Source organism: Saitoella complicata (assembly GCF_001661265.1).
Source record: "Saitoella complicata NRRL Y-17804 unplaced genomic scaffold SAICOscaffold_24, whole genome shotgun sequence".
Taxonomy (NCBI): Eukaryota; Fungi; Ascomycota; class Saitoellomycetes; order Saitoellales; family Saitoellaceae; genus Saitoella; species Saitoella complicata.
This window is the reverse complement of record NW_017567015.1, coordinates 86,656-112,040: the sequence shown is the minus strand read 5'-3', so window position 1 is coordinate 112,040 and position 25,385 is coordinate 86,656. Positions and strand designations below refer to the sequence as shown.

General features: G+C 53.2%; 15 protein-coding genes across 15 annotated transcripts; 6 read left to right on the top strand and 9 right to left on the bottom strand.

Annotated features, from left to right (window-relative positions):
* Positions 1 to 63: 63 nt before the first annotated feature.
* SAICODRAFT_227381 (cysteine proteinase) lies at positions 64 to 2,009 on the bottom strand (the record flags this gene model as incomplete). The annotated part of the gene is made up of 2 exons (XM_019166637.1): positions 64 to 477; positions 549 to 2,009. Coding segments are annotated over 2 exons (1,464 nt in total), but the record flags the coding sequence as incomplete, so codon positions are not given.
* A 122-nt stretch (positions 2,010 to 2,131) lies between these two features.
* Positions 2,132 to 2,722, top strand: SAICODRAFT_67501 (uncharacterized protein). The gene is made up of 2 exons (XM_019170317.1): positions 2,132 to 2,254; positions 2,315 to 2,722. Exons 1-2 carry the CDS (start codon positions 2,158 to 2,160, stop codon positions 2,599 to 2,601), a joined length of 384 nt encoding a protein of 127 aa, XP_019021798.1. The 5' UTR covers positions 2,132 to 2,157; the 3' UTR covers positions 2,602 to 2,722.
* A 51-nt stretch (positions 2,723 to 2,773) lies between these two features.
* SAICODRAFT_73187 (sphingosine-1-phosphate lyase 1) lies at positions 2,774 to 4,588 on the bottom strand (the record flags this gene model as incomplete). The annotated part of the gene is made up of 1 exon (XM_019170833.1): positions 2,774 to 4,588. One exon carries the CDS (start codon positions 4,586 to 4,588, stop codon positions 2,963 to 2,965), a length of 1,626 nt encoding a protein of 541 aa, XP_019021797.1. The 3' UTR covers positions 2,774 to 2,962.
* A 358-nt stretch (positions 4,589 to 4,946) lies between these two features.
* Positions 4,947 to 5,268, bottom strand: SAICODRAFT_9647 (putative 50S ribosomal protein L30; the record flags this gene model as incomplete). Its single annotated transcript, XM_019172048.1, has 2 exons — positions 4,947 to 5,160; positions 5,219 to 5,268. 2 exons carry the CDS (start codon positions 5,266 to 5,268, stop codon positions 4,947 to 4,949), a joined length of 264 nt encoding a protein of 87 aa, XP_019021796.1.
* On the top strand, positions 4,977 to 7,999 carry SAICODRAFT_227371 (exocyst complex component Sec6; the record flags this gene model as incomplete). The annotated part of the gene is made up of 7 exons (XM_019166636.1): positions 4,977 to 5,462; positions 5,513 to 5,540; positions 5,602 to 5,706; positions 5,762 to 5,827; positions 5,889 to 5,948; positions 6,003 to 6,114; positions 6,177 to 7,999. The coding sequence occupies exons 1-7, from the start codon at positions 5,431 to 5,433 to the stop codon at positions 7,997 to 7,999; spliced, it is 2,226 nt and encodes a 741-aa protein (XP_019021795.1). The 5' UTR covers positions 4,977 to 5,430.
* Positions 8,000 to 8,142: 143 nt separating this feature from the next.
* Positions 8,143 to 9,475, bottom strand: SAICODRAFT_96620 (terpenoid cyclases/Protein prenyltransferase; the record flags this gene model as incomplete). The annotated part of the gene is made up of 2 exons (XM_019172056.1): positions 9,351 to 9,475; positions 8,143 to 9,300 (listed from the first exon to the last, which is right to left on the bottom strand). The coding sequence occupies exons 1-2, from the start codon at positions 9,414 to 9,416 to the stop codon at positions 8,143 to 8,145; spliced, it is 1,224 nt and encodes a 407-aa protein (XP_019021794.1). The 5' UTR covers positions 9,417 to 9,475.
* Positions 9,476 to 9,666: 191 nt separating this feature from the next.
* SAICODRAFT_21348 (uncharacterized protein) lies at positions 9,667 to 13,500 on the bottom strand (the record flags this gene model as incomplete). Its single annotated transcript, XM_019166416.1, has 15 exons — positions 13,295 to 13,500; positions 13,064 to 13,243; positions 12,919 to 12,990; positions 12,794 to 12,859; positions 12,193 to 12,737; positions 12,058 to 12,142; positions 11,686 to 11,999; positions 11,509 to 11,636; positions 11,033 to 11,457; positions 10,807 to 10,976; positions 10,554 to 10,688; positions 10,305 to 10,505; positions 10,148 to 10,249; positions 9,771 to 10,085; positions 9,667 to 9,714 (listed from the first exon to the last, which is right to left on the bottom strand). Exons 1-15 carry the CDS (start codon positions 13,464 to 13,466, stop codon positions 9,667 to 9,669), a joined length of 2,958 nt encoding a protein of 985 aa, XP_019021793.1. The 5' UTR covers positions 13,467 to 13,500.
* Positions 13,501 to 13,625: 125 nt separating this feature from the next.
* On the top strand, positions 13,626 to 14,229 carry SAICODRAFT_9643 (uncharacterized protein; the record flags this gene model as incomplete). The annotated part of the gene is made up of 2 exons (XM_019172045.1): positions 13,626 to 13,895; positions 13,951 to 14,229. 2 exons carry the CDS (start codon positions 13,626 to 13,628, stop codon positions 14,227 to 14,229), a joined length of 549 nt encoding a protein of 182 aa, XP_019021792.1.
* On the bottom strand, positions 14,145 to 15,345 carry SAICODRAFT_31733 (S-adenosyl-L-methionine-dependent methyltransferase). The gene has a single exon (XM_019167998.1). The coding sequence runs from the start codon at positions 15,319 to 15,321 to the stop codon at positions 14,326 to 14,328; it is 996 nt and encodes a 331-aa protein (XP_019021791.1). The 5' UTR covers positions 15,322 to 15,345; the 3' UTR covers positions 14,145 to 14,325.
* Positions 15,346 to 16,075: 730 nt separating this feature from the next.
* Positions 16,076 to 16,947, top strand: SAICODRAFT_31732 (uncharacterized protein; the record flags this gene model as incomplete). Its single annotated transcript, XM_019167997.1, has 1 exon — positions 16,076 to 16,947. The coding sequence occupies one exon, from the start codon at positions 16,079 to 16,081 to the stop codon at positions 16,808 to 16,810; it is 732 nt and encodes a 243-aa protein (XP_019021790.1). The 3' UTR covers positions 16,811 to 16,947.
* A 191-nt stretch (positions 16,948 to 17,138) lies between these two features.
* Positions 17,139 to 17,511, bottom strand: SAICODRAFT_36941 (Elf1-domain-containing protein; the record flags this gene model as incomplete). The annotated part of the gene is made up of 2 exons (XM_019168536.1): positions 17,139 to 17,240; positions 17,299 to 17,511. 2 exons carry the CDS (start codon positions 17,509 to 17,511, stop codon positions 17,139 to 17,141), a joined length of 315 nt encoding a protein of 104 aa, XP_019021789.1.
* A 205-nt stretch (positions 17,512 to 17,716) lies between these two features.
* Positions 17,717 to 19,363, bottom strand: SAICODRAFT_31730 (uncharacterized protein). Its single transcript, XM_019167996.1, has one exon. The coding sequence runs from the start codon at positions 19,320 to 19,322 to the stop codon at positions 17,751 to 17,753; it is 1,572 nt and encodes a 523-aa protein (XP_019021788.1). The 5' UTR covers positions 19,323 to 19,363; the 3' UTR covers positions 17,717 to 17,750.
* A 2,149-nt stretch (positions 19,364 to 21,512) lies between these two features.
* SAICODRAFT_166758 (uncharacterized protein) lies at positions 21,513 to 22,140 on the top strand. Its single transcript, XM_019165688.1, has one exon. The coding sequence runs from the start codon at positions 21,591 to 21,593 to the stop codon at positions 21,954 to 21,956; it is 366 nt and encodes a 121-aa protein (XP_019021787.1). The 5' UTR covers positions 21,513 to 21,590; the 3' UTR covers positions 21,957 to 22,140.
* A 466-nt stretch (positions 22,141 to 22,606) lies between these two features.
* SAICODRAFT_96609 (Sid2p-Mob1p kinase complex regulatory subunit Mob1) lies at positions 22,607 to 23,453 on the bottom strand (the record flags this gene model as incomplete). The annotated part of the gene is made up of 3 exons (XM_019172055.1): positions 23,352 to 23,453; positions 23,134 to 23,288; positions 22,607 to 23,073 (listed from the first exon to the last, which is right to left on the bottom strand). Exons 1-3 carry the CDS (start codon positions 23,360 to 23,362, stop codon positions 22,607 to 22,609), a joined length of 633 nt encoding a protein of 210 aa, XP_019021786.1. The 5' UTR covers positions 23,363 to 23,453.
* Positions 23,454 to 23,505: 52 nt separating this feature from the next.
* SAICODRAFT_21340 (ribokinase) lies at positions 23,506 to 25,224 on the top strand (the record flags this gene model as incomplete). Its single annotated transcript, XM_019166414.1, has 2 exons — positions 23,506 to 24,548; positions 24,609 to 25,224. Exons 1-2 carry the CDS (start codon positions 23,563 to 23,565, stop codon positions 25,222 to 25,224), a joined length of 1,602 nt encoding a protein of 533 aa, XP_019021785.1. The 5' UTR covers positions 23,506 to 23,562.
* Positions 25,225 to 25,385: the final 161 nt, after the last annotated feature.

Here is a 25,385-nt window from a genome sequence, read left to right as displayed (position 1 = left end):
CAGCTGGGGGAAGGTGCGAAATGGAGACGAGCGTGAGACCAGTCGTAACTTGGCCGCGGAGGTCAGATATGTCGGCTATTGATTCAATATCAGAATGAATAGAAATTATAGCGCTATAGGGCTATCCAAAAAAGCCTAACAGTGCTATATGGGGTGAACTACGTACTTGATGACTTCTCTGCCTCATCTTCAGGAGCATCCTTCCCCTTCTCGTGGGCATCCTTAGCCGAATCGTCCATGTCGAGCGGAGCCTTTTCACCTTCCTCGCCAACCTTGACTTCGAGCGTGACTGCAGATGACTGAGAGTAGACACGGAGACCGACCACACCAACAGCGTTCCAGGGCCACTTCTCAATCTCGTCCTTCTCCACCTCTTCTTGGGCAGCTTCAGGCTGGTTGACAACGGTTTGACCTTCAGTGTCAGTGTCGGAATCGCTAGAATCGCTGTCTGAGTCCGAGTTGGACCCGGAGGTATCACTGACCTCTACCCGGTTAGAGGATTCGTCTCCGCTGGACCTAGCAAGCTTCGGGCGTTGGGGCTTTTGTACCTCGGCCTTCTGGTCTTCAAGCTGTGGATCCTCGGGTTCCTGGTCTCCAGCCTTGACAGCATGTGCAGACGTAGCCGTGACGGGACTAACCGGGGCTGAGACTTTGTGATATTCACTGTCGTCTTCGGGCGCAGGATCGGCGGGTTTGGTGGAGGAGGCATCCTGGCTCTCTGCAACTTCCTCCTTCTTAGATTCCCACTTGCTCTTCATGTCCGTGCCGGTCTTCTTTCCTTTCTTCCCGGCCTTCTCACGCTTCTTCTGTTGCTTCTTCGCTTGCTTTGCCAGAGCTTTCTTTTTCTTTTCCTTTTCCTGGCGCTTCAGGGCGCGTTTCTCTTCCTTCTTCGCGGCCTTGGCAGCTGCGTCCACCTTTTTCTGTTCCTCCGGTGAACGAGGCACAGGCTGACCCTTGGCATGCGCAAGGTCATAGCTCAAGCCAATCTGTATAAGCTTCGCTGGCTTCTCCCTGTACGTCAGACGTACGACCTCCTCGACTGGTTTTGGAGATGCACATTTAGTTGCGGTGACTTTGATTAGCACCGTATAAGTACCAGGCTCAAGATCAACCTCAGCGTTCACGCTGCGAGTGCTAAACATCCAGCTTTGGCTTCGCAAAATGTAGTCATCGTCGGCTTTCTTGTGCAACCTAAACTGAAGCGAGAATATATACTGGCCTTCCAATCCTTGAAAATACCGATCATCTAACTGTGACAAGACGATGACATGAGGTCCAGCCTTGCTGACAGTCATCTCAAACTTCGTACTGTGATAGTCTGCTGTCCAGGGGACCTCAATGGTCGTCCACACTTGAGTGGTCTTCCAATCGGAGTCGAAGAGGCGAGTGATATCCCATGAATCAAAGATACGAAGGAGATCTTTGTAAGACATCCAAAAGACCCCATCGTTACCAAAGCGATGGCCTAACAACTGCATCCATTCCGGCGTCCATTCCTTTGTGCCGTCCCCCCAAGGTCCAGTCCACTCAGAGTTGCCCCACGGGTTGCGCAGCAAAACCAAACGCTCTCCCTTCACCTCAACGACTTTCAGGACGGAATATGCGTGTCCCTCAAAAATCCCAGATCGGCTGTCGGCCGCGCCACTGTGTAGACAACCCGTAAAGCATCCAAAGAGATGATCTTGGTTGACTCGCAACAGGTTCTGCCAAAAGACTTCTCTGTCCAGTATGTCGTTAGTGAAGAGCGTCGTTGTTACTCCACCCGTAAGGTCCTCGATGCCCTCTCCCGTCAAGCCACCGTCAATTGCTTCATAATCTCCATGAGCTTTGGCATATGCTTTCTCGAGAAGAGGGAGCCAGGTCTCGTTTTCTTCGCCACACTGAGCAAAGTACAAGGCTTTGGAGCCCTTGAGGTTGTGCTGGCGATACCCCTCCTCACGGTCTCCAGAGCGATCGGACCAGGAGACAGCTCTCTCCCTATTGTCGTCGTTGTAATCCGGCTTCGTCAAGGCATCTTGCACAGCTTAATACACAACAGGATCAACCCATCACAGCATATGGCCAGGACTTGTTACCGCACCGCCACGGTCGACGTCGTGTGGCGCAGGATCGATAACAAAAGTCGGCAAAGACCAGCCTGAACTTCAAGGCAGCACAATGAGCTCGACAGACGCCCAGCCAGAAGTACCCAGGGTCGACAAGGATGGACAGGCTGTCATTAACCCGGCAAATGTGAAGGGTGTCCGCGTATCAGGTTCGATGCCTCGCCGCCCTCACCCCCATTGAATTATCACTGACCGAAGCAATCTCACAGGCAAACAATGGAAAATGCAAAAACAACCAACCCGAAAGTCTTCGCACACATCCTGGGACCAACGCCAAAAGGACCGTCAAACTCTCGAATCCATTAAAACCCGTGAACGCGAGTTAAAGGAAGAGCAGGAACGCGAGCGACAAGAACAGGCGGAACGCATTAGGGCAAGGAGGGCAGCGAAGGAGGAGAAGGAGAGGTATGAGTTGTTGAAGACGAAGATGCACGCCAAGAGGGTGGAGAGGTTGCGGAGACGGGAGAAGAGGAGTAAGCTGTTGAAGGAACGGTAGATGTGGTGTCTCGGCTCAAGTGGTGGAACTGGGAAAGACAATGGCTTGGTTTCGAGTTTCTTCTTTTTTTGGATTACAGCAAACGGAATGGAATCACAATACATCATCGGTTATACCCCTCAATCACATGTCCTTCCGATGGAATTCACGATTGCGAGTGAGAATGACAAATGAAGTGTGTTCGTGACTGCGACCCTAGACTGACAAGCGTGCCAGTCAACGTCAAACGTAGTCCATTCGGTGATACCGGTATCCAGTCCTTGCCACCAGTACCAACTAAACCAGACCAAAAACCCCCATACCTTTCCTTTCCTCATCATGCCTGCGAACATTCCCATCGCCCACTCATCCCCGTCATACATTACGCCTTATAAAGCGTATCAACAAACACCGTAGCCAACCTCCTCACAACACTCTTATCCGGCATCTCCGTAACCCCACTCCCATAAAGCGCCATCATACTCCCCTCACTCCCCTTCTCCCTCCCCTCCTCGTTGAGCGCCTGTACAGCATCCCTAACATCCTGTACGAGTTTATCCACAACCGGAACAGTGAGTCGCGTACACGCGATATGGAGTGCGGGGGGTGATTGCAGAGCATTGAGATGCCATCCGCGTTTGGATAGTTCGTCTCCGATTTCGTAGATGTTGAGGTCGGTGGAGGTGAATGCCACCACCGACACCAAAGGCTTTCCGATGATTTGGATACCATCAATCTCCATCAGTCCAGCCTCAACCCCCTTCGCAGCCCCCACAATCTCCTTACAACTCTCCAAATACCCCTCCTCCCCAACCCTAACCATCGCAGCCCAACACCCCGCCAACAACGCTCCAGGCCTACTCCCCGCTATACTAGGAGAGGCATACACACCTCCCGGCCAATCTGTCGAGACGAAATATTGGTATTGACGTAAGTGGTGGGAGCGGTAGAGGATTGTTGAAGTGCCTTTTGGGGCGAAGCCGTATTTGTGGGTGTCGCACGAGATGGACGTCACACCCCGGAGCCGGAAATCAAAGGGTTCGGAGGCGAATCCGGCGCGTTCGAGGAATGGAACGATAAACGATCCCAGACAACAATCAACGTGTAGTGGGATCTCGTACCGAACCGCGAGGTCGGAGAGGGCGGCGATATCGTCGATAATCCCGTGCGGGAAATTCGGTGCGGAGCCAACGAGGAGGATTGTGTTGGGGTTGATGAGTCGTCGCACATCCGCGATATTGACTTTATATGTGATGGGGTCGACATCGACGTGCCAAACCTTCACCCCGAAATAATGTCCCGCCTTATCGAATGCCGCATGTCCAGTCCTCGGAACAATCATCTCCGGCTCCCGTACACGTCTCTCAACTCTCGCCATTTCGCGTGCTCCCTTGACAGCCATCAAGATACTCTCTGTACCTCCCGATGTCATGGCGCCACCTGCTCCGTCCGGGGCGTTGAAGAGGCGAAGCACCATCGAGACGATTTCTGCTTCCATTTTGCGAACGGCGGGAAAGATGTCTGGGTGTAGGGGGTTGGAGAGGGAGAAAAGGGAGTAGGCTTCCGAAGTAAGAGTGGAAAGGTCGGAGCCGCCGTGGTAGACCGCGCCGGAAACTTGGCCAGATTGGATCTCGGACCAGGGTTTGCTGGAGAATGACAACAACGCCTGTAGTTCCTCTCTGACCTCATTCTCGGACAACCCTGATGATGGCAGTGTTTCGAAGCGGCGGAGGGTTTGGGGGTAGTTCACCAATTTCATTTCGAGCTGTTCTTTAGCGCCAGCTATCTCCGCCTCGATCTTCTTCCGTGACGAAGGTAATTTCAGCAACAACCCCCACGCCCACCGCGTCACAGCCGCATGGATATCTTTCACGGAACCGATGAGTCCACGACCGATTAGGTGGCGGTAAGCTTTCGTGGTGTAGCGGAGGAGCCAGAGCGTGAAGACCACGTTCTTTAGGAGTCCGAGGGGGTATTGAGTGCGGAGGGTGGAGATGACTCCTGACATCTTGTGGGTAGGTAAGAGGGAGTGTATGCTGTTTGATGGGTGTATTTGGTGGAGGGGTTGGATGACGTTGGATGCGGTGCAGGACGTCCATGGAGCGCGGGATCCGGAGTGCGGGTAAAGCGGCCCGACGTATGAGCACGGACATGAAGTACGGTACGGATTATACAAGGGATTTGAAGAAGAGCGGGTCTTCGCTGAAAGTGAATCCAATTGGTAAATCAAAAACGCCGATAAAATCCCAGTAATGCACAACATCGGCCCTCATCCTCTAGAACTCCGCGATCGAGCTCTCTCCGGCCATATCTTTTCCTCCTCTCATCGATCTCCCACCTCGCACCCTTTGCATTCCTCCAAATACTTATTTCCACTGCGCAACTTCCTCAACCTCATACCCCTTCGGCGGACTCCTCGCCTTCCTAATCTCCTGAATCGTCATCGGCCTCTCCGCCTCCTCGACCGTCACCAACTCCTTCACCTTCAAGATCGCACCAACGGCGGCACTGGAGACGGGTTTGTATGCGATGGACATACGCTTTCTCAAGCCGAGTGACTTCAGGACTCTAGTGGTCTTGCTAAAATCAGGCATCAGCAATCGGTCCTTGAAGGGTGATAAGGAGAGAAGGAACGTACGCTGGCAAGCCAATAGCGGAACGCACGAGCTGGAGTCTGAAGTAAGGCATCGCGTAGAGTGGAGTGGAGTGTTTGTGTTTGTGTGCTGTGTGCTCTCCTAGGAACCGCCGAGAAATCTGGATCACGTGTATGCACAGCCCTGAACCCCGCGGGTATGACGCTCGTAAGATAAACACTGACTTCCAAGAGAGAGAGAGAGAGAGAGAGAGAGGATGACTGAGGCAAGCGATCTGGCCGTTCAGAGGTGCGCCAGTAAGTTTGCATGTGCCATCGTCGCTAATATCTGTCGCACAGGATCCAAGAGCTCTTTCGCCAGCCGGACGTAAGTTTCCTCACACTCGTCGCTCTTCACGCGGACGTTCGTTGAGCAGTGCTGTGTTTAGGACCTCGATAAGATCAATGTTCTCAAGGCACGGTTTACGAGGGAGAAGAATGCTGTTGACGCACAGCTTAAGGCTGGGGTCGAGGCTCAACTCAATACGACACAGGTTGGTGAATACGAGGGTTGAGTTGTTGGGATGAATGCTCATGGTCATATGACAGGCTGGGTTGAAGAGCTTGCATGCGAGTCAAACGAACATGAACGCAATCAGGGAAGAAATGCTCAAGGTTCGTTTATCATCTGGATGCGCTGTCGTCAACGACACTGACTCCGGTGGTGCGCCAACAGATCGATAAGCTTTGTGCAGAAGCACAAGCCATGGTCCGAGATTTCCCCGTCATCAGCAAGGTAACATTACTAGCAGCAAATTCATCCAACGTTCTGCTGATGGGCCTGGTACAGATATCCCGCGTCCACAAGAACTTCAACGCAACGCAAGAAATGGTGCATAACCTCCAAAGCATGCACGACCAACTCGACCGGATTGAGGAGATGTTGAGAAATGACGGGACTGGTAAGCCCTCAATGAACCATACAATGGCGAATGCTGATGTTGGGTTCGTTGCGTGCTTACAGATATTCTCAAATCCTTACCAAGTCTGCTTGCAATTCACATGAATATATCACGTCTGCAGGATTTCCGAGATAAGGCGACTTCACTGTCACTCTCGGCTCCAGCCTCAACTCAGTCGACACTCGCTAACTACTTCGTACGGCTCGATCAACTCACGACAGAATTCACCGATCTGTTGTGGAAGATCGCAGGAGGAATGCTGGATATTCTGAAAGATGGTCGAGCCAGCGTCGTCGTTCGCGCCGCAAAAATCGTGGAAGTCGAGGAGCGGGCAGACGAGAAAGCACTTGCAATCCAAGAAGCACAGAAAGCCCATGCACAACTCGCGGCAAGAATGAGATTCGCGGCTGGCTCGACACGCGTGGTAAGGGGCTACAAAGACAAATTCTTCGCCGCGATCGCCTCGAGCGTCGCCACCAAATTCGAAATGTGCTGGAAGGACATGTGTGAAGACCCCGCCCAACTCCTCGAAGAACTCGACTGGGTCTTCGAAGACCTCGATCTCGTCCGCGAGGCACTCGTGCTCAGAGTCCCCCGGACATGGGATATCTACGAAGCATACGTACAGTTCTACCATAAAGGCATGTACGAACTCCTCAACAAACTCGTTGCGTCCGAGCCTGATGCGGCGAGTTTGTTGAAGGTTGTGGAGTATGTTAAGGAATACTACTCGACGCTTACCAAGGAGTTGGGGGTTGTGAGGGAACAACTTGTGCCACCGTTGTTGGATGGGGGTGAGGGGAGGTTGGTTGATGATTATTTGGGGTTGATTGTGAGGAAGGTGGAGGAGTGGATGTCGAACCTCGCCAAAACCGAGACGAGGGATTTCGTGGAACGAAATGAAGCGCCTGAACAGGATGAGGACGAAAAGTACCATTTGTCGGGCGCGGTGATTATGTTCCAGATGATTTCTCAGCAGATTGATCTCGCTGCCGATTCGGGACAGGGGAAAGTTCTGGCTGCGGTGGTGGAGGAGTGTGTGAGGGTCATGAAGAAGCGGCAACAAGAGTGGGAAGCATTACTCAAGGATGAGGAGAGGAAGCATCGGGAGAATGCGCAGGATGTGCCGGGTGGGTTGGTGGAGTATACCATTGCGTTAGCAAACGACCAAATTCGATGCTCGAATTACGCGGAGGCGATATCGGAACGGGTCGAGCCGCTCGTTTCGGCGAAATATGCGGAGCGGATAACGAAGGCGTTGGAGGGTGCGACGGAAGGTTACATTGACCTTGCGACACGATGTAACGATTCTCTCGTACGCCTCATCTTCAACGACGTCCGTGGTCCATTCTCCCAGTTTTTCACACCGGGGTGGTATTCCGCCTCCTCAATCGTTACGATCGTTGACACGTTTCGGGATTATACGAGTGCTGCGACGCACCTGATCCCGGAGATGTTTGAGGTGTATGTCGGAAAGCTGTTGGAGGAGTTCGTGAGGGGGTACGTGAGCGCGATCTACAACAAAGGCGCGAAATTCCGCCCACCGGGCGCGATTGAGCAGATTCGGAATGACGTCCTTGCCTCTTTCTCGTTTTTCTCGGAATACATGCCACCGGAGGAAGTCGAGCATTCGTTCCGGATTATTGAGCATGTTCTTGGGTTACTTAGTGTACCCCCGGCCGAGTTCTGGGATGAATGGGTTGGGCTGAAGAGGGAGTATCCCGATACGCCGGTGTGGTTTGTGGAGGATTTGTTGTGGAAGAGGGAGGATGTGGAGAAGAGTTCGGTGAGGAGTATGTTGGATATGATGAAGACAAGGGATGTGGGATTGAGGGAGGAGGATGTTGGGGTTAGGACTTTGATGAGTCAGGTTGAGAGGAGGTGATACAGTAGAACGCCTGATTAAGGATTTTTGGTCATGGAGTCAATTTCGAATTTCGACGATTGGCGTGCAAGCTTAAGAGTCAAGGCGACACGTCATAGTTCATTGAATTCTGTCTTGAAATCCTTTCCTCAAGCTTAAGCGCTTCATTGAATGGGATTCGCCAAAGCCCACTTCCTCATCTGCTCAGCACATCCCCACGGTACCACGAATACCGGATGCACCATCTTCACCTTATCCTCCTTCCTAACCTCAATCCCATCCTCCTTCCTCGTCCCCTCCGCGGCCCACGCGAACGCATTCCCAAGATCCATCCCGATCCCAACACCACGGTACGTGTACTTGTACTGTGCCGCCGACAACCCACTCAGTACGTAGCAGGAGTGGTAGTGGTCAGGCCACTTCTCGGGTTTATCGCGGAGTCCACCGTTTTTGTGTTGGCAGCATGCGAGGATATACTTCTGTAACTCTCCACGATCCCAGAGTGGACGTTGGAGTTTCGAAGCAGGAATTGCGGCTTCGACGAGAGCCCAGCAGCCGCCTACCCACCATGAATAGCAGCCATCGACGAGTTTGTTGGTACGGCCGGATAGACCGCCTTCGGGGGAGTACTGTCTCGCTGACAGCCAGCGGACGAGGTTGCTGAAGTTGAGGTACTTGGGCAAGACTTCGGATGGAGGGCCGAGCAGGCAGAGAGAGGCGAGGACGCAGAATGCGTAACCACCGTGGGCCTCTGCGCCAGGGACACCCGCGAGACCACCTTCGTATGTCTGGCATCGACTCAGCCATTCGGCGCAGCCGCGAGTGAGTTCGGGTGTGGTGAGGTTGAGCAATGAGGCGATTGACAATGCGCAGTACATCGCTCGACTATCGTTCTCGCCGCCGTAGAGCATGAGGAAGGAGCCATCTTCCTGCTTGAGTGACATCAACCAGGAATACATCGCTTTCCGATCAACGATCTCATACGCCTCCTCACCACCCACAATAGCAAGTGCGTTGATTGCGGCATAGGTTGGCGCAAGGTGTGCCAACTGTCCATCACCACCACCGAAGCCACCATCAGGGTGTTGACATGAACGGAGGGAGGAGATAAGTCGGTCGCGGTAGATGGAGATGTCGCCTCCGAGGAGTGCCATAGCGTTCAGGGTCCAGTACATGATCCATGGGCGGGATGCGTCAAGCATGACCATGTAGTCTGGGAGTTCGTCTAGACCACCTTGAAGCCAGTCGAGGTGGTTTTCCCGATCGAGGAGGGGCATTTGGGAAAGGGAAAGGTAAGGTTCGCAGGCGCGTTCAGTTTCATCCTGCTTCAAGTATTGGTATACAATTTCTCGCTGGCAGGGGGTTGACAAACCTGCTGTTCCGACGTCAAGGTCACCAACCCATCCTTGATCCGTCCATCAGTAATCTCAACAGCCATGATTCTGGGTGCGTCGTCTCGTATTCTCCGGTTCTTATGGTTGAATCTGACTTTTGGTCTGTGCATCCTGGTTATACACGGCAGCCTCCCTTTGGTGTATGGACAATACCCGGGGAACAATATGGTGGTCATTAAGGTGTGCTGAGCCACACCAGCCACGCCAAATGAGGAAAGACTTCGTATGAGACTAAATCATACATTACGTACCGCCAGCAGATCTGAAGCAAATACTGTCCTGAGCAACAACACTTTATCTCCCAGCAATCTTGCCCAATATCTGTGTATAGTTTTGCTGCAACTGTTAGGCGTCTGTCAGTTACCAAGAACGAATGCGAAATGACTGGACCACCCAACCTGCTGTTCCAATAGTCCTCCATCCCTGACAAACCGACACACACTCAACGCGTACTCACACCACTTATTACAACCCCCGGCATCTCCCGCACACCACAAATCAATCGCGTGATTCCACAACTTACCGGCTAACCAGTGCACCTCGTCTCCGGGATATTTCTCTTCATTCTCCCGGATCATCTGAAGGACTTGGGGGATCATCTGTTCCGCAGTCTCGTGATTCTTCGTAAGTGCAATCGATATCAGACATCGGATCCAGCGGGAGAGTTTGGCAATATCTGGATCTGCGTTCCGGATTGTCGCGCCAAGGAGGGCCTATGTGTCTGTCAGCTCTCGATCCGGTCAAGAATTGTATCTCCATCAAAGCGCAAGCAGACCTGCATGGTAACCAGTGTCACAGAACTCGGCGCGTTCTCCGTTAATATAATATCCACCATACACTCATACATCCTCAACGGACACTCTACCGCCTCAGCCTCCTGTATCTCAGGTCATCAGCATTAGCATAAAACCAAAGGGCTACCCACAAGTTACCTCGATGATTCCGCTCAAATCTTCCCACAAACCCTCTTTCGCAATGGCCTCGAATTCCAACATTAGCACAATAGCATACTTCACTGCGAACTCCCCTCCAGCGGCCGAAACTCCTTGCTCTAACATTTCCTCCTTCTGCATCGACCCGCGAAGTTGTCGGAGGGCTTTGGCATGAGTACGTGCAGCTGCGAAATGCGATTTCTATACAAGCATCAGCATCACCGTCAAAGGAGTTAACCAACGTTGTACCTGAATGTCGATGTTGTCCTCTTTCCGACCGAGGAATGTGAGTGCACAAACACAGGTGTACAGACACAAGAACTGTCGTCCGAGCATCTCCTTACGCGCTTCGGTATCCATATCGGCGGGGTACAAATTCAGAAACTGCACAAAAGCCGTAATCAGAATCATCAGTCAATAGGTCCTGCTGTCTTGCTTTTTTCACCTGTAATAACGTCGACAATCAGCGAAACGTATAACGAATACATTCGATATTTATTACCTTCATGCACACCTCCGCCAACCGAACCACAGACTCCGAAGGCCATGCGGTACACCCCTTCACCGCAAAATTAAACGCATTCTTCGAAAACCAATCAAGTTCCTTCAAATCAAACTGCTGACTCCTCTGACCATCAGGCTTCTGCCTCGCCTGTTTCGCATACACCGCCGCTGTCAGAGTTTTCGTCAGTTTCACATCCGTTGTTTGTTTCTACTGTTGCTCTGACCTGTTTCGAAATGCTCACAAAGTTGCCCCACATCATTCATCCCCACTGTCGTCAACTTGTCCAACTCACCCTCCGTTAACCTGATGACACACCTCAACAACGCACTGGTCCTCACAGCACCAACATCACCCAACCCACTCCTGACTTTCTCCAACACTAGCCTCAGCGCTTTGAGTGCGACCTTCTGCTGCCCCATCTCTTGTGAGTCGAGGGCGCAGGTGTATAGCATCTGTGGTGTGAAGCCGGGAGCGGTGTAGAGGTTCGTGAGAGTCTGTAAAGCAAGAGACTCATCCTGCGAACCAAGTGCGAGCCGTAAAAGGAGAAACTGTGACATAGCCTCCGACTGGATTGCTGGCGAGAGCTGTGAGAATATCTCGCGTGCTGGACCATACTGACGAAGCTCGAGGTAGGAAAGGATGATACGTCTGTGTGATGAATGTCAGCTTATTCGTAAGTTCACGAAACACTCTCCGCACCTTGCAATCTTGGCCTCATTTGACTCTCCAGCTCCCCTAAACACCGGGTGCCTCGCCGCCTCACACCACTTAATCGTTGCCCCATAATCACCCTTCGCAAAGAGAACCTCGCTGACTTTCCACAATAACTGTCTTACGTGTCAGCCAAGCACCAAGGGCTCGTTGAACGAAAAATACGATTTGCCCAGCGTGCATCGCTTTCCCACTCATCGCTTTCCCACACCCCCTCTCGACACAATCCAAGACTTCGAGTACGCCTCGAACGCACTCCTGGTCACACTCTTTTGAATCCTTGGCGGTTACCCAGAGTCTGGTGATGAGTGTTTGTTCGATCCATTCGGCGTTGTCTGTCAACAGTAAACGCTTAAGAAGGGTGTCGAGAGCTGCGATGGCGAGGATTGGGGAGCGTGAGACGAGATTGTGAACCTTTGAGATGATGGAGGGGAAGGAATGCGCTGTTAGTGGTATTAGGTCGATCATAGATACAAGTTCTGTATGTCAGTCTGTCAGTTCCGTCGGGACGGGGAAGCTATAACACCCTTGGCATACCGTCATGATAAGCCTTCGCATCCCCACCCTCCTTCTGCACCAACTCCAATTTGAGTAAGAACGTCCACTGGCTCGTCGGAAAAGCCTGTGCCCGAGTCAGCATCATGATTAGCAACTTCACCGCTGGTATAAAACCTCGGCAATCTGCCCAACAACCATCCTAGCCCTCTCTCCATCCCCCCCATCCCCCCTCCTTAAATAGGCTTTCGCAAGATTATGCATAACCCCACCCTTCAACTCCTGCCCCTCCTCACTCAACCTCTCCTCCTCCCTCATCAACAAATCATAACTTCTTCTCAACCACTTAATTCCCTCGTTTTTGTCTGCTTGGTTTGAGGCGTTACGGATGAGATCGGTGCCAATGGTAAAGGTTGTGGAAGCGATGGATTCGAGGGTGTGGGTGGGGAGGTGGGGGAGGAGTTCGGGCGTGGTGGATTTGGAGTACATGTACTCACCCACCCCGGCGTTTCCTTGTCTTATCGCCAATCGAGCCCGTAGCACGAAGAATTCGGAGGAAGACCTCGCATGCTCCGCCTCCAAGCTTCCGCCTTTGGGAGCGAGAGAGAGATCTCGTTGGAATGCGGCTCCACGTTCGAGGATCTTGGTGGCGAGGGAGAGGGCGTTTGAGTCCAAACAAGCCCTCGCAGCTTTATTCGCGATTTTGAGGATGCGGAAAGCGCCTGCAAAACAGAATTGTCAGCAGCGTACGAAGACAGTTCTGGCAGATCCACCTCACCTTCTGTATCTTTTCCGGTACTTTCGCGCCGGCCGGATTCGATGAAGAGGTAGGCGACGACGCGTACTTTAGACATCCTCATATCAGCATACATCGCACACTGGACATTCGACATGTCTACATACATAGACAAGCGACCTTTTTGTCAACGTTCTCGTTCCTCGCAATCTTCGTACTCAAGTTCCACAATTCGGTCCCTGTACCGCAGCAACCCTGTCAGCACCCATCACCGCGCATACACCCCCGCAAACACCCGTGTGAATTTCTTACCGAGTCCATCCATCTCATCCGCGAACCCCCACTCCTTCAACTTGCCCTGCAAACTCAGAAACTCCTCTAGTACAGGCACAAAACCCTCCAACCTTGTCTTCATATGACTTTGTTCATCGGCGGAAAGGGGTGTAGTTGGGGAGGAGGATGTGAAGCGGTGGAGGATGTCGGATGCGGTTTCTGTAAAACTTGTGGTCAGCAAGAGAACATCCAGCCGACCACGTTTTTTACTTTTGATCATTTCTCCTCGCTGCTTAAACGTCGTAACACCAGCAGCTCCCCCTGAATGCCCCCTACCCCCATTCCTCTCCGGGAAAGTCACGTCGAAGCCGACGTTGCGAGGATGGATGTCGTCTCTACCCTCACTTCCACGTTTTCGACCACCGATTACCAGCTCAGCCATCAGAAAAGTTGGTCAAGATGGAGATTGGAGTAGGGGGTGACGAGAAAGGCGTGTGGGAAATCAAAGTTGGAGCGGGATGCAAGGTCGACGCACCCCGGATCCCGCTCGGGCCTCCTCGACGAAATCCTGAACACCAAATACAGTCGACGATAGAACGCAATGGTGAAGATGATACTGCTACGACTGTTGATGGTCTTTGTGATGGCGGGTTTGGTGCTCGCAAATACCGAGAAAACCATCTTCGTCGCCATCGACCACGCCCCGAATCAGAAACACCACGACAACCGTCCGGTGGTGAAGCCAAACATCCCGCTCCGAGTCCACCTCGACCGCGAAGACTGGACCGTACAAGACGGTGCCGAACTGTGGTACACCCTCGACACAACCCCAGGAACACGTTACGAAGTCCGCGTATGCTGGCCCGCAACCGTAAGCACTCTCCACTCCCCTCAATTCCCCTCCTCCCACTAACCATCGTGCACAGACCCCCACTGACTTCCACTTCTCCCTCAGCAACAACGAAGCGCTGAGAATACAAGCGATACCCTCCTACCGCTCTTACCTCCCCACCTACTCCCTCTCCCCACCTCCACTGGATTTCGATATCATCCTCGATCCCTTTCTGTGGGGTATGATACCGAGGAGTTTGCTGGGTACGTTGGGGTGGGTTGTGGCGGTTGTGGGGGTTAGTGTTTGGGTTAGTGTGAGGGTGGTGTGGAGACTGCTGAAGAGCGTGGTACGCGAAAGAGAGAAGGTGGAGTGAACGCATCTCGAATTGGCCAGGAACATCAAAGGGTATATTGGGTTATGTATGCTAAAGAACGTGACGGCTGATGCTGGCGTATCGCGTCGTTTTGGGTTACTGCTTCTGCCCGATCGCAATGAAAATACTCATTGGGTGCCCGCCCTTATCGCCCGGGACATCAGGGTGCTCATCCCTGCCCTCCTCCGCCTCCGCCTCTTTCTCTTTCTCCTCATGTTTGTGTTCGAGCTTGTGGCCATGGCCATCGTGGGGACCGTTATGATTCCCACCCTTTCCGTGGCTATGTCCATGCGCATGCCCGTGCCCGTGCCCATGTCCATCCCCATGCGAATGGCCACCAGCACCACTTCCATGACTATGACCATCTCCACTCTCATGCCCATGGGAGTGACCGTGAGTCTGTTTACACCCAGCCCCCCTAACCCTGATCTTAAACCTCAACCTCTCCTCCACCACAACCCCCCCTAACCCCGCCTCTCGCATAACCCTCCTAACCTCCTCCACCTCCAACCCCCCCACATGACTCACCACTTCCTTAATATCCTCATTCCGCTGAAAAGCCCGCACAGTATCCGGAGTCCGGGCAATGTCGGCAACGATGAGGTACCCAGAGGGTTTGAGGTAAGACGTCAAGACTTGTGTTGCGTGCGAGATGGAGTGGAAGTGGTGGTATGACATGCTGCACACAACAACATCAAAACTCCCCTTCCCCACGCCCTGCTCCGGCTTCTCCCCTTCATCGCCCAAGCTTAAGAGGTCAGCGCAGACTCCACGCATATCAGAGGCCTCCAACCCCTGTTCCCACACCCGCCGATTATAGACCTCAATACTCCGCGCACTCGTATCAACACCTACGATCTCCTTCGCGTGTGGTGTGAGACATTGACTCAATAACCCAACACCACACGCGAAATCGAGGATTCGGGTGGAGGATTCGGTGAATGTGGGGGAGGGAATGGAGGGGGAGGTTAGGATTGTAGTGGAGATGAGGCGGGCGAGGTGGAGTTTGGAGGGGTCGAGGGCGTAGGTAGTGGCTTCTTTGTCGTAGTAGTCGGCGTTTTTTTGGGTCAAGTCGGCTGCTGGATTGGGCATGATGGATGAGGAGGGGGGTGGATGGGGCCCTGTAACGTTGACTGATCTCCCCGCGGTTTGGCGCGAGGCCTGCAATCTTCACGAGCGCACCGTCCTCGAGCCTTATCTCAACGTGATCCCAATACAAGTAACAACGATTACAGCTGCTGTAGAGATCAAACATTCAAACAGCATGGCCGACCAACAACAATCCTACCAACAGCAGCAGCAGCCGCCAGCAGATCACCAACAACAACAACAGCAACAGGATGACAAAAAGCCCAAACGCAGAAAGGTCAACCACGCCTGCGTCTACTGCCGCCGCTCACACATGACCTGCGACTCAGCACGCCCTTGCTCACGCTGCGTAAAACGAAACATCGGACACCTCTGCCACGACGAAGTCAAAGACACACCGCCCAAAACCGGCGGGCGGACGAAAATCCTGGATCAACAACACCACCAGCATGTACAGCAACCACAACTCGTGGGTGGTGGTGGGATGGAAGCACAGATGGCAGGAACGCAGTCACCCGGAGCAGGACCAGGGACGGGTGTAGAGGGGTTGGATCTGAGTATGATCCCCGGAGCCCAAACACCAGGTCCGGGATTCAACCCACTCGCATTTGGACAAACACCCTATCCCTTCCCCCAAACACCATTCACCTTCGCCTCCGAATACGCCGGTGGAGAATCAAACGTCCTGAACGACTTTTTGTCCATGATCGAAGACCCAACGACAAACACCGTTTCCGCAACCGATCCCTCGAGTCTAGCCATGACGACGCAAGCTCAGGCTGATGCCGCGGAAATTGCGGCGAAAGAAAAGTTTTTCTTGACGGCTTCTGATCCCTCTGATGCGTCGCCCGAAGATCGGCTCAAGCAGGTGATTAACGCAAAATTGGAGGCGGGGTTCTTGAAGCCTTTTAATTATGTGAAAGGGTATGCCCGGCTTCAGAAATACATGGAATCTCACATGTCACCACCCTCCCACCACCGAATCCTCGTCCCCCTCCAACGCTTCCGTCCGGCATTCCGCGCCGTGGCCCAAAGTCTCACAGACGTCGATTTAATTCTCGTCGAAGAAGCGTTCGAGAGGTTATTGTTGGATTACGATAGGGTATTTACGAGTATCTCCGTCCCGGCATGTCTGTGGCGACGCACAGGCGAGATCTTCCGCGGAAACAAGGAGTTTGCGCAGTTAATCGGCGTACCAGTCGAAATGCTACGGGATGGCCGACTCGCTATCTATGAGTTGATGGCGGAAGATTCGGCGGTCAATTATTGGGAGAAGTATGGGAATATCGCGTTTGATGGCGGTCAGAAAGCTGTGTTGACGAGCTGTATTTTGAAGACGAATCAAGGACAAGGACAGGGAGCAGGGGGGGCGAATGGAGCACAGGCGGGGGTGTTGAGTTGTTGTTTTTCGTTTACAATTCGAAGGGATAGATATAATATCCCGTCGTGTATTATCGGGAACTTTATCCCGATAAATTTGACGTCGATGTGAGAGCGGAGGGGTGAAGATATCAGCTGGGTTTATGGGATGGATAGGTTTAAATTTGTTTTTGGAGTTTAGCGATGGATTCATTGGGTTTACCGAGAAGCTTAACATATTTGAAGAGCATAGGTGTAGTAATCATGATCATGATCAACTTTTTGGATTACTCTAATGCCATACCTAATCCTACGCGTACGAAGACGCGAAAAAACATCAAATACAAACCCAGAACGCCGTAGTAAAGAGTCAAAGAACACGAAATGCACCTTCTTCCACCAAACCAACACCCATTCCCCTATCCGCGACACCCATCCTACCGTGTCATACAAGATCGAGTTTACCCCTCTAACTCCTCCTCATCATACCCATCCAAACTATCCCTCCGTGCAAACCCACCTCCACCGCCTTCCTTATTAACTTCATCGCACGCATCAATCCACTACAAAACGAAGTCCATTAGCACCTGACCCACTCGTCCTCCTCTCGAGTGCACTCACATCACTATAAACATCAACCGCATCACTCAAATGCGTAATCCCAGTCTGAAATGCCTGATGACAATTCGTACACCGGATCGTTCCAACATTCGCTTTTTTATCCAGTTTGCAGATGACGGAGTTGTCTTGGTTGCAGAAGAGGCAGTTGAAGGTTTGTGAGAGTTTTTCTTTGGGGGCGGATTTGGGTTTTGCGGCTTTGGAGCGTTTGCCCATTGTTTCAAGGTTGTTATTGAGGAGGTGTTTGTTAGGTGTGCTGGAAGACGCGTTTTGGAAGTTGGACGTCACATGCAGCCGGCTGCCGAATTCGAACCTGCGCTGCCGGCATGGGAGCCATGAGAGGGACGTTGGTAGCAACAAGCAATGATATATTGAGTATCTCAGCATTGCAAATATACCATAACTCCGCGCGTACTTAGCAAGCGAATGCCTCAACTTCTCGCCTACAGCTGCAGCTAATCCCCCAACATAGCCAAAGTCTCAACCGCCATCCTAACCTTCTCAACCCCATACTCCTCCGACAAAAAACACATCGCACGCTCCTTCTTCGGCAACATATTCATCAACTGCAACAACTCAGTCATATTCTGCTGCGTGACCTTGCTGATTAACTCCAACCACTTCTCATCAGCTGCGGCGATGGTCTTGTTCTCAGTAGGTTGAGGACGATATTTGGCGCCGGGCATCTCGGGGGTGATGGGGGCGTTGACGAGGGGGTGACCAGCCGGGGCACCCGTGTATGCCCCCGTACCTCCCGTGTTCGTCGTCTGTGGCGGACTGCGGCGCTGGTGATGAGCATGGTGTTGAGGAAGCGGATACCCCATCCTCAGCGGCACTGTATTCGTAGCATTACTCATGTAATTCGGGAACGGACTCGCCTGCAAACCTTGCCCTTGAACATGACCTTGAGCCTGAAACATATGTGCCCAAGCCTGAGCCTGTGCAGCTTGCTGAAACGCTTTCTGTACGGACATAGCGATAGCCATCGCCTGACTCGCCTGGTACTGACTCCACACAGCCTGATTCTGTGGGCTCAATCCCGTCTGCACAGCTCCCATCCCTGACACTCCGACCGACGCTGAGGCTGCGCGGGAACGAACCTCATACGCCTGCGCATCCCCAATGGTCTGCTCAGTCTCCGGTTTATCCTCGATCTTGACGTTCGTGTCAGCGAAGGGGCGAGCGGCGAGGAGCATGTCAATATCCAACCCCTTCCCCCTCGCAACCCCAATCGCAATTACCGGCCTCGAATCTCCCTTCCCAACCCTCTCCACACTCATCCCCTCCCCCTCCTCCCCTTCCTCACCTCCCGTCCGCGCGAACTTCCTCACCGCCTCCTCCGCCAATTTCTCCGATTCGAGCCACACGTATCCGAAGCCGCGGGAGACACCAGTGCGCGGGTCAGACACAACGAGGGCGTCAAAGACCCCGCGCGAACCGAGACGGTAATAGAAGATGTCGCCGAGCATGTCGTCAGTGAAGGTTGGTGCGAGGCCGCGGACGAGGATGGGATGGCCGCGGCAAGGGCCATCGTTGTTTGCAAGGGGACTGGTGGGCATGAAATCCTCGAAACCCACGGAGACAGGAGAAATTGCCGCAGGCTGTGTCATGGATGGCTTTTGATGCGGTAATGCGACCACATCCATTTCCTTTCCGCGCTGCTGCCACCGCTGTTGATGCAGCTTACCCCCCGGGCCCTTCTTCTTCGAAGGAAGCGGCAACTGCCTCGGCTCATCGTCATCCGGCGTCAACAACTGCCCAATCCCCTTGATGTACTTCCCATTAACCCGGTCATCAACAAACGTCCATCTCCCCTTCACCTTCTTCTTCGGTGGCTTACTAACGCCGCTCTCGTCGCTTTCCGGTCCATTGTGCGCCGTAACGGGAGCAGGGGCTGTAGACCAAGTGTCCGATTCGTGATCGGCGGTTTCGTCCTTCGGAGCCGGTGCCGTCCATGGGTCTGGGGCGTCGGCGTGCATCTCCTCGTCGATGTCCCAGGAGGAGGGGGCGAATGTGTCTATGGACATGTGTTCGGACCAATCGGTCTTCGTGGCTTCGGCGGGATTGTCTTCCACCTCCCAGTTGGTGGCAGCAGCAGCAGGCTGAAGGATGGGTGCAGACGCTTGCTGAACAGGAGGAGGCTGGGAAAGTATAGACTGCGAAGGCAACGGCTTGAACCCCTGCCCCCTCTTCCCACCCTTCCTCGCGTCATACATCGGCTGATAGGGACGACGGGGCGTCCCCCCCGGACTCCTCTCCGGCACGCTCAACGGACCACGAGCCTTGTCCTCGCCCTCCTCCTGCTCCGACGGCGAGGTAACTTGGACGATAGGCGCAGGACGTACAAACTCGGGAGAAGGCGCATTCTCACGCGTAAAGTCCAGTTCCTCCGTATTAGGGACTTCTTCACCGGGAATAGTGATCAAGGCAGCACGGAGACGCGCACGGACGATATCCATACAATCCGTACCCGCCAATAACTCCTCGCTATCGGGGTTGTCCCATGTGTGTGTACTACCTAGAGAATCCGAAAAAGGGTACGCGCTCATGCTCATATCACCATACGGCACCTCGTCGACACTTTTCAAAGGAGGAGAGAATGGGGGCATATCCATGTCTTCGCCATTCGTGCTGCCACCCCAGGTCCCGTCGAGGCTTTGGCATGGACTGGCCATGCTTGAGAGCGCATGGATGTCAAGACCCACGACAGACTGGGCATGGAAAGAGCGAAGAGTCACCTTATGAGGTTCAGCAACAGGAAGCTTGTTCGGCGTCGTAGCCACACTCGGACCTCTCACTTGTCCAACAGAGGCCTGTGCGTTGAGCACAGCCCGATTCGCAGCAGCGCGATTCGCAGCAGCGAGACGATTCGCGGAAGCAGTGGCCCAAATACAGTTCGCCGCGGCTATTTGTTCGGGGGTGGGTTGCGGGATAATGTGGCAAGCAGGGACGAACGCGGGACGTTCGGCGTTGAAAGTGAAGGCGGAGGCCGCGGTCTGGCGATTTCGGGGTGAGGGTGTGATTTTGTGGACGGTGATGGTGGTGCCGGGGCTTCCGATAAGTTTACCGTTGAATGCTTCCACAGCTTTGGTGGCGGCTTCGGAGGTGGAGAACGCGACGGTAGCAGACCTCGTCCCATCTTTCCTAACGTCGACGACGCAGGAGGTTATATGCCCCGCCTCTTCAAACTCACGACAAAGATAAAGAGCAGTGGTAGTGGCAGGCAATGCTCCAACCTGCACCTTCCACGACTCCGCGAACGCCAATGCTTTGTAGGTCGTCACAAGAACCGGCTGCTCCTCGACGTTCGGAATCTCAATGTGCGTGACATTGGCGTAATACTTGAATGCATCGTCGGCGGAGTTAAATAGGAGTTGAGCAACCGCGTTTGGAGAGGGACGGTTGTTGTCGTCATACTTGATACAGACGAATGAATGCTCCTTGGGGAGAGCGTTCTCGAGGTCTTCCTTGCTAACGAACTTGGGGAGGGCGCTGCCGAGGAGGTAAAGACTCTTTGTTTGAGTCACTTCGAAGTACCCGTAGACGCAGAGGTGCGTATTAGGCATACTGGTGTCGAGATGCTTGGAGATAGTAGTCGAAGCTCTTGAAGGAGAAGAGAGTGAAGTGGGAGGCCCTTAAGGAAGTCGAAGTCGAAGTCGAGGAAGTGAGGTGGGAGAATGTAGAAAAGGAGATAGACCCAGGCCTTGAATGCCTTACCCCTGAGAACGATCATCGTCGATATCGCTATGGCTGTTACAAATGTAGAAGCTCGAGCGTTGGAAGAACCTTCTGTCTTGTGTGGGGATCTCCGGAATTAAGGGGGCCTGGGAGGCTCATACATGGGGAGGACCAAGCTGCTCCTTCATCGAAGAACGTATCGGAGTTCGACGAGAGATGATTATAACGAATCATATGCACACCTCTTCATCGAAACGCTGTGTATCGTGATGGCCATATCAGATTCCCGGGACGCGCACCCATCCCTTCTCATGACATACCGGTATACATTGACATCGATCGTGAGCACTGCCGTCGTTGAGACCAAACCATATAACTGAACAACTCCAACCCATGTCGTTGCAACCGATAGACCTCTGCAGTCGAGCTGGAAAGTAAACCTTCTGTCTCATAACAGCTGCTCAAGTCAACCCTGATATCGGTACGCCGCGTATGCTTATCCCCCAGTCCCTCGCCCTGTCAGTAGTCCGCCTACACGTGCCGCTACCTATCTATAACCTGAATTTTTTGCCGTCGACCACACCACCACACCACCATTCCCATCAAAGATATCAAAAATGTTCCGTTCAATTATCCCTGTCGCCCTCCGCTCCATTCGCGTTGCCCGTCCCTTCCAGGCCGTTGCCGTCGCTCGCGTCGCTCGCCCCTTCTCCACCACCTTCGTCCGTTTGAACGAGTACTCCGAGTCTGCCCCTGTCCAGGCCGAGTCAGCCGCCACCAAGAACAACAAGCTCTTCGTGACCAACATTCCTTTCACTGCTTCTGAGGAGGAACTCCTCAGTATCTTGGGTGCTTCCGAAATCAAACTCTTCCGCGACCAGTACGGTCGTTCCAGGGGGTACTCACGCTTTTTTTTGGTAGTCTTGTTCAAAGTCACTAACTGTGGTTGTACAGTCTCGCCACTGCCGAGTACGAGTCCGTAGAGGCGGCCGAGGAGGCTTTGCAGGGCTTCCAGACAAACGGTCTTCAAATCTCCGAGCGTAACATCTTCATCAGGTTCCACGACGAGAACGCTCCCAAGCGCGAGCGTTTCCCGCGTCGTGAGGGCGGTTACCAGGCTCGTGAGGGCGGTTACCAGGGTCGTAGCGAGGGCGGTTACCAGGGTCGTCGTGAAGGCGGTTACCAGGGTCGTCGCGAAGGCGGTCACCAGGGTGGGCGACGTGAGGGCGGTTACGGACGTGGACGTCAGGAGCTTGGTGAGGACTTCTAAGGGATTGAGTATGGTTTGAAGCGTGATATGTAATACCCTTTCTCGGTTTTCGTTATCTCTTTGTATTCTACACTGGCTGGAAATGGGTGAGGATGTACGATTCCCTGGTCAATTTAAAAGCACTGGTTGCGGTCTGTTCTTCTTATTTTGCGAGACATCATCCTGTGAATCATTGAGCATATCATCCCTGGTCTTTGTGGCACTGGAATTGGAAGACGTGGACATGATTGTAACGCGGGAAGGTATAATTCAGGGTATCATCTCGGGTCTATCAATCGCCCGAACAATCTCAAAGCAGTAAGAAACGCCGCAACAACATACTGTTAATCCAGCAAACCAACCCACACACACTCTCCACCCCCCTCAATTATCCTTCATCATCTCATCCACCAATTCCCTCAATGGCTCAAACTCCTTCTCCCCCACAACCCCAAACTCCCTACAAAAACACACAAAATGCTTCAGCCCCGTATTCAAATGGGCCTCCAACCCCAACTCCCGAACGACCGCATAATGCTCCCAATAAATATGCGCATACACCCTAAACAACCTCCTCAACACCGCACTCACTTCGTCCCTGAAGTTTCGGGGAAATGGGATACCCGGTTTTTGAGGAAAGATGAGGGGGTTGTCGAGGAGGGATTGGGTACGGGTAAAGAGGAGGTCGATGTAGGTTGAGGCGGGGAGGGAGGTCGGGGAGGGGTAGTTTGGAGGGTCGTGCCAGAGGTATTCGTGGGTTGGGCCGGCGGACATCATTGGGCAGGATGTAGGGGTGCAGAATTCGGTTATGGTGCCGTAAAGCATGTTTATTTGTTGAAAGAAGTCGACGGCTGGATCGATAGTTAGCATTTTGTAGTGGGGGTTGAGGGGAAAAAGGGGGTAAGACGTGCTGTTGACAGCCAACCACTCATTCAGATCTTCGCCTTCTGGGAGCTGAACAGCTTTCTTCAGGTTACCGCTTCCAAGAGTAGCTTCTGCGAGCCTTCGTAGCTGGAATGACTTCGAGACAGGCTCATTCGCTTTGGAGTTGACGGGTTTGCGGGAGCTTCATAGCGATATCTGTAAGCCCCTGTACGACAAGGAGGGACTGGGAGAGAAGAGCACTCACAGACTGAACATGGTAGAGAAACACTGAGTTCGGACGACGGAGCAGGAGTTTCGGAAGGTGTATAGAGGGTGTTGACTGGGAGCTGGACTTCACGGAGGTGCTTTGTTTATATTGCCAGGGGCCGTTGTCAGGGCGTGGGCTTACGACGTCACGGCGACAAGGCTCACAACCCAGCATACAACCACCGGCAGTAGACAAGATCAACTTCACAATGCCGGAGCAAAAACAGATCACGATCCTAGGTTCCCTAAACATGGACCTCGTCATGCTCACTCCCCGTGTCCCATCTGCTGGGGAGACCCTAGCCGGCACAGACTTCCATACCGGCCCAGGCGGTAAAGGTGCCAACCAAGCTGTCGCTACAGCAAGATTAGCAGGCCCGGACGTGAAAGTGAACATGATTGGACGAGTGGGTGGGGATGCATTTGGTGGAGAATTGGTCAATGCGCTGAAGAAGGACGGTGTGGACACAAATGCCGTGTCAGTGGACCAGAATACCACAAGTGGGGTAGCATTGATCCTCGTGGAGGAGTCGTCGGGGCAGAACCGGATTATTCTCAACCCTGCAGCAAACTTCACTCTCACACCTGACCTCCTCTCGAAGCACTACGATGTCATTTCCCGGTCCTCACTTCTGCTGACACAACTTGAGACCCCGATGGAGACAATCCTCGACGGTCTACGATACGCACACGAGAACGGTCTAACTACGGTCCTAAACCCTGCACCTGCACCGGCCAAGGGTGCAATTCCTCGCGAAGCATTCGCGTGGATCGACTACCTCGTCCCCAACGAGACTGAAGCTGCTCTCCTCACCGGGAGGTCGGAGATCAGTACTGTCGAGGAAGCAAAGGAAGCTGCAAAGAAGTTGTTGGAGTATGGTGTGAGGAAGGCTGTTATCGTGACGTTGGGACACCAAGGCGCCTTGATCCTGACCCGTGAGGACCCAGAGTCAGCAATTCATGTTCCGGCACTGAAGCTTGGGCCGGGTGAGGTTGTTGATACGACTGCAGCAGGCGATTGTTTCCTCGGCGGAGTAGCGGTCAAGCTCGCAGAAGGTGCTACGCTGAAAGAAGCGATTGAGTACGGAGTGAGAGCGTCAGGGAAATCAGTACAGAAACGCGGTGCGATGTCGAGTTTGCCGAAGAGGGATGAAGTTGATGGATCGCAGAGACGAGGTTCGCTCACCATACAAGAGTAGGTGAAGCCTACTCGGCACTCCTTCTTTATTCGTTCACTAACCCTATGCAATTCTAGACCTCTAAAACGGACACATTCAACATCGATGCTCCTCACACCCACCTCCCACCTCCCCTCCACTCTCCTCCCACCCTTCTACTCCCGTCCACCCTCCCCCCTTGGCATCTCCCGCACCCCAACCCCTGACCCAACAAACACACTGCCCTCCGACACCCTCGCCCGCACAACGCCCCTAACCTCCCAAGCCCCCCGCCCTTCAACAGAATACTATGGTTTCGTACTCTACCTCCTCTCATCTCTCTCACTCCTCCTTTGGCTTTTGTGGAGCTTTACCCCGAGTCCATGGCTAGAGGGAATTGGAATAACGTATTTTCCGGATCGGTGGTGGGCGTTGGCACTGCCTAGTTGGGCTGTGGTTGGGGTTGGGTGGGTTTATGTGGCGTTGTACGGGTGGAATACGAGGGTTCCAGGGATGGAGAGTGCGGGGTGGGTTGTAGATGGGTATGGGATTGTTGGTGCGAGCGGTAGTGCAAGCCCTGGTGGTGGTGGAGGAGGTACAGCGGGGAAGGACAGGGATGCGGTTGTGGATTTGCCGGTGGGGGAGATTTGTGAAATTTTGTATGGGAATGGGAGGGGGGACGACGATATAGATGATAGGATAGGGGATGAATAAAACGAGCTGGGCTGTCTCTGAACTTTCGTTTTTGGTTGCTTGACTTTTTAATCTTCTCAATTGCTTCTCGTACGCGTCTCGCGGATCGCGCGGGAAGGGAGTGTATCTTGGAACTCGAGTCCACGCAGCTGTGCCCAGTTATCAAGGTTGTCATTTAGATT

Coding starts and splice junctions, on each gene's coding strand:
- SAICODRAFT_31730 (XM_019167996.1), bottom strand. CDS start 19,322: ATGTCCATAGACACATTCGCCCCCTCCTCCTGGGACATCGACGAGGAG.
- SAICODRAFT_166758 (XM_019165688.1), top strand. CDS start 21,591: ATGTTCCGTTCAATTATCCCTGTCGCCCTCCGCTCCATTCGCGTTGCC.
- SAICODRAFT_67501 (XM_019170317.1), top strand. CDS start 2,158: ATGAGCTCGACAGACGCCCAGCCAGAAGTACCCAGGGTCGACAAGGAT. Junction 2,255..2,314: donor GAAGGGTGTCCGCGTATCAG/GTTCGATGCCTC, acceptor GCAATCTCACAG/GCAAACAATGGAAAATGCAA.
- SAICODRAFT_31733 (XM_019167998.1), bottom strand. CDS start 15,321: ATGCCCAATCCAGCAGCCGACTTGACCCAAAAAAACGCCGACTACTAC.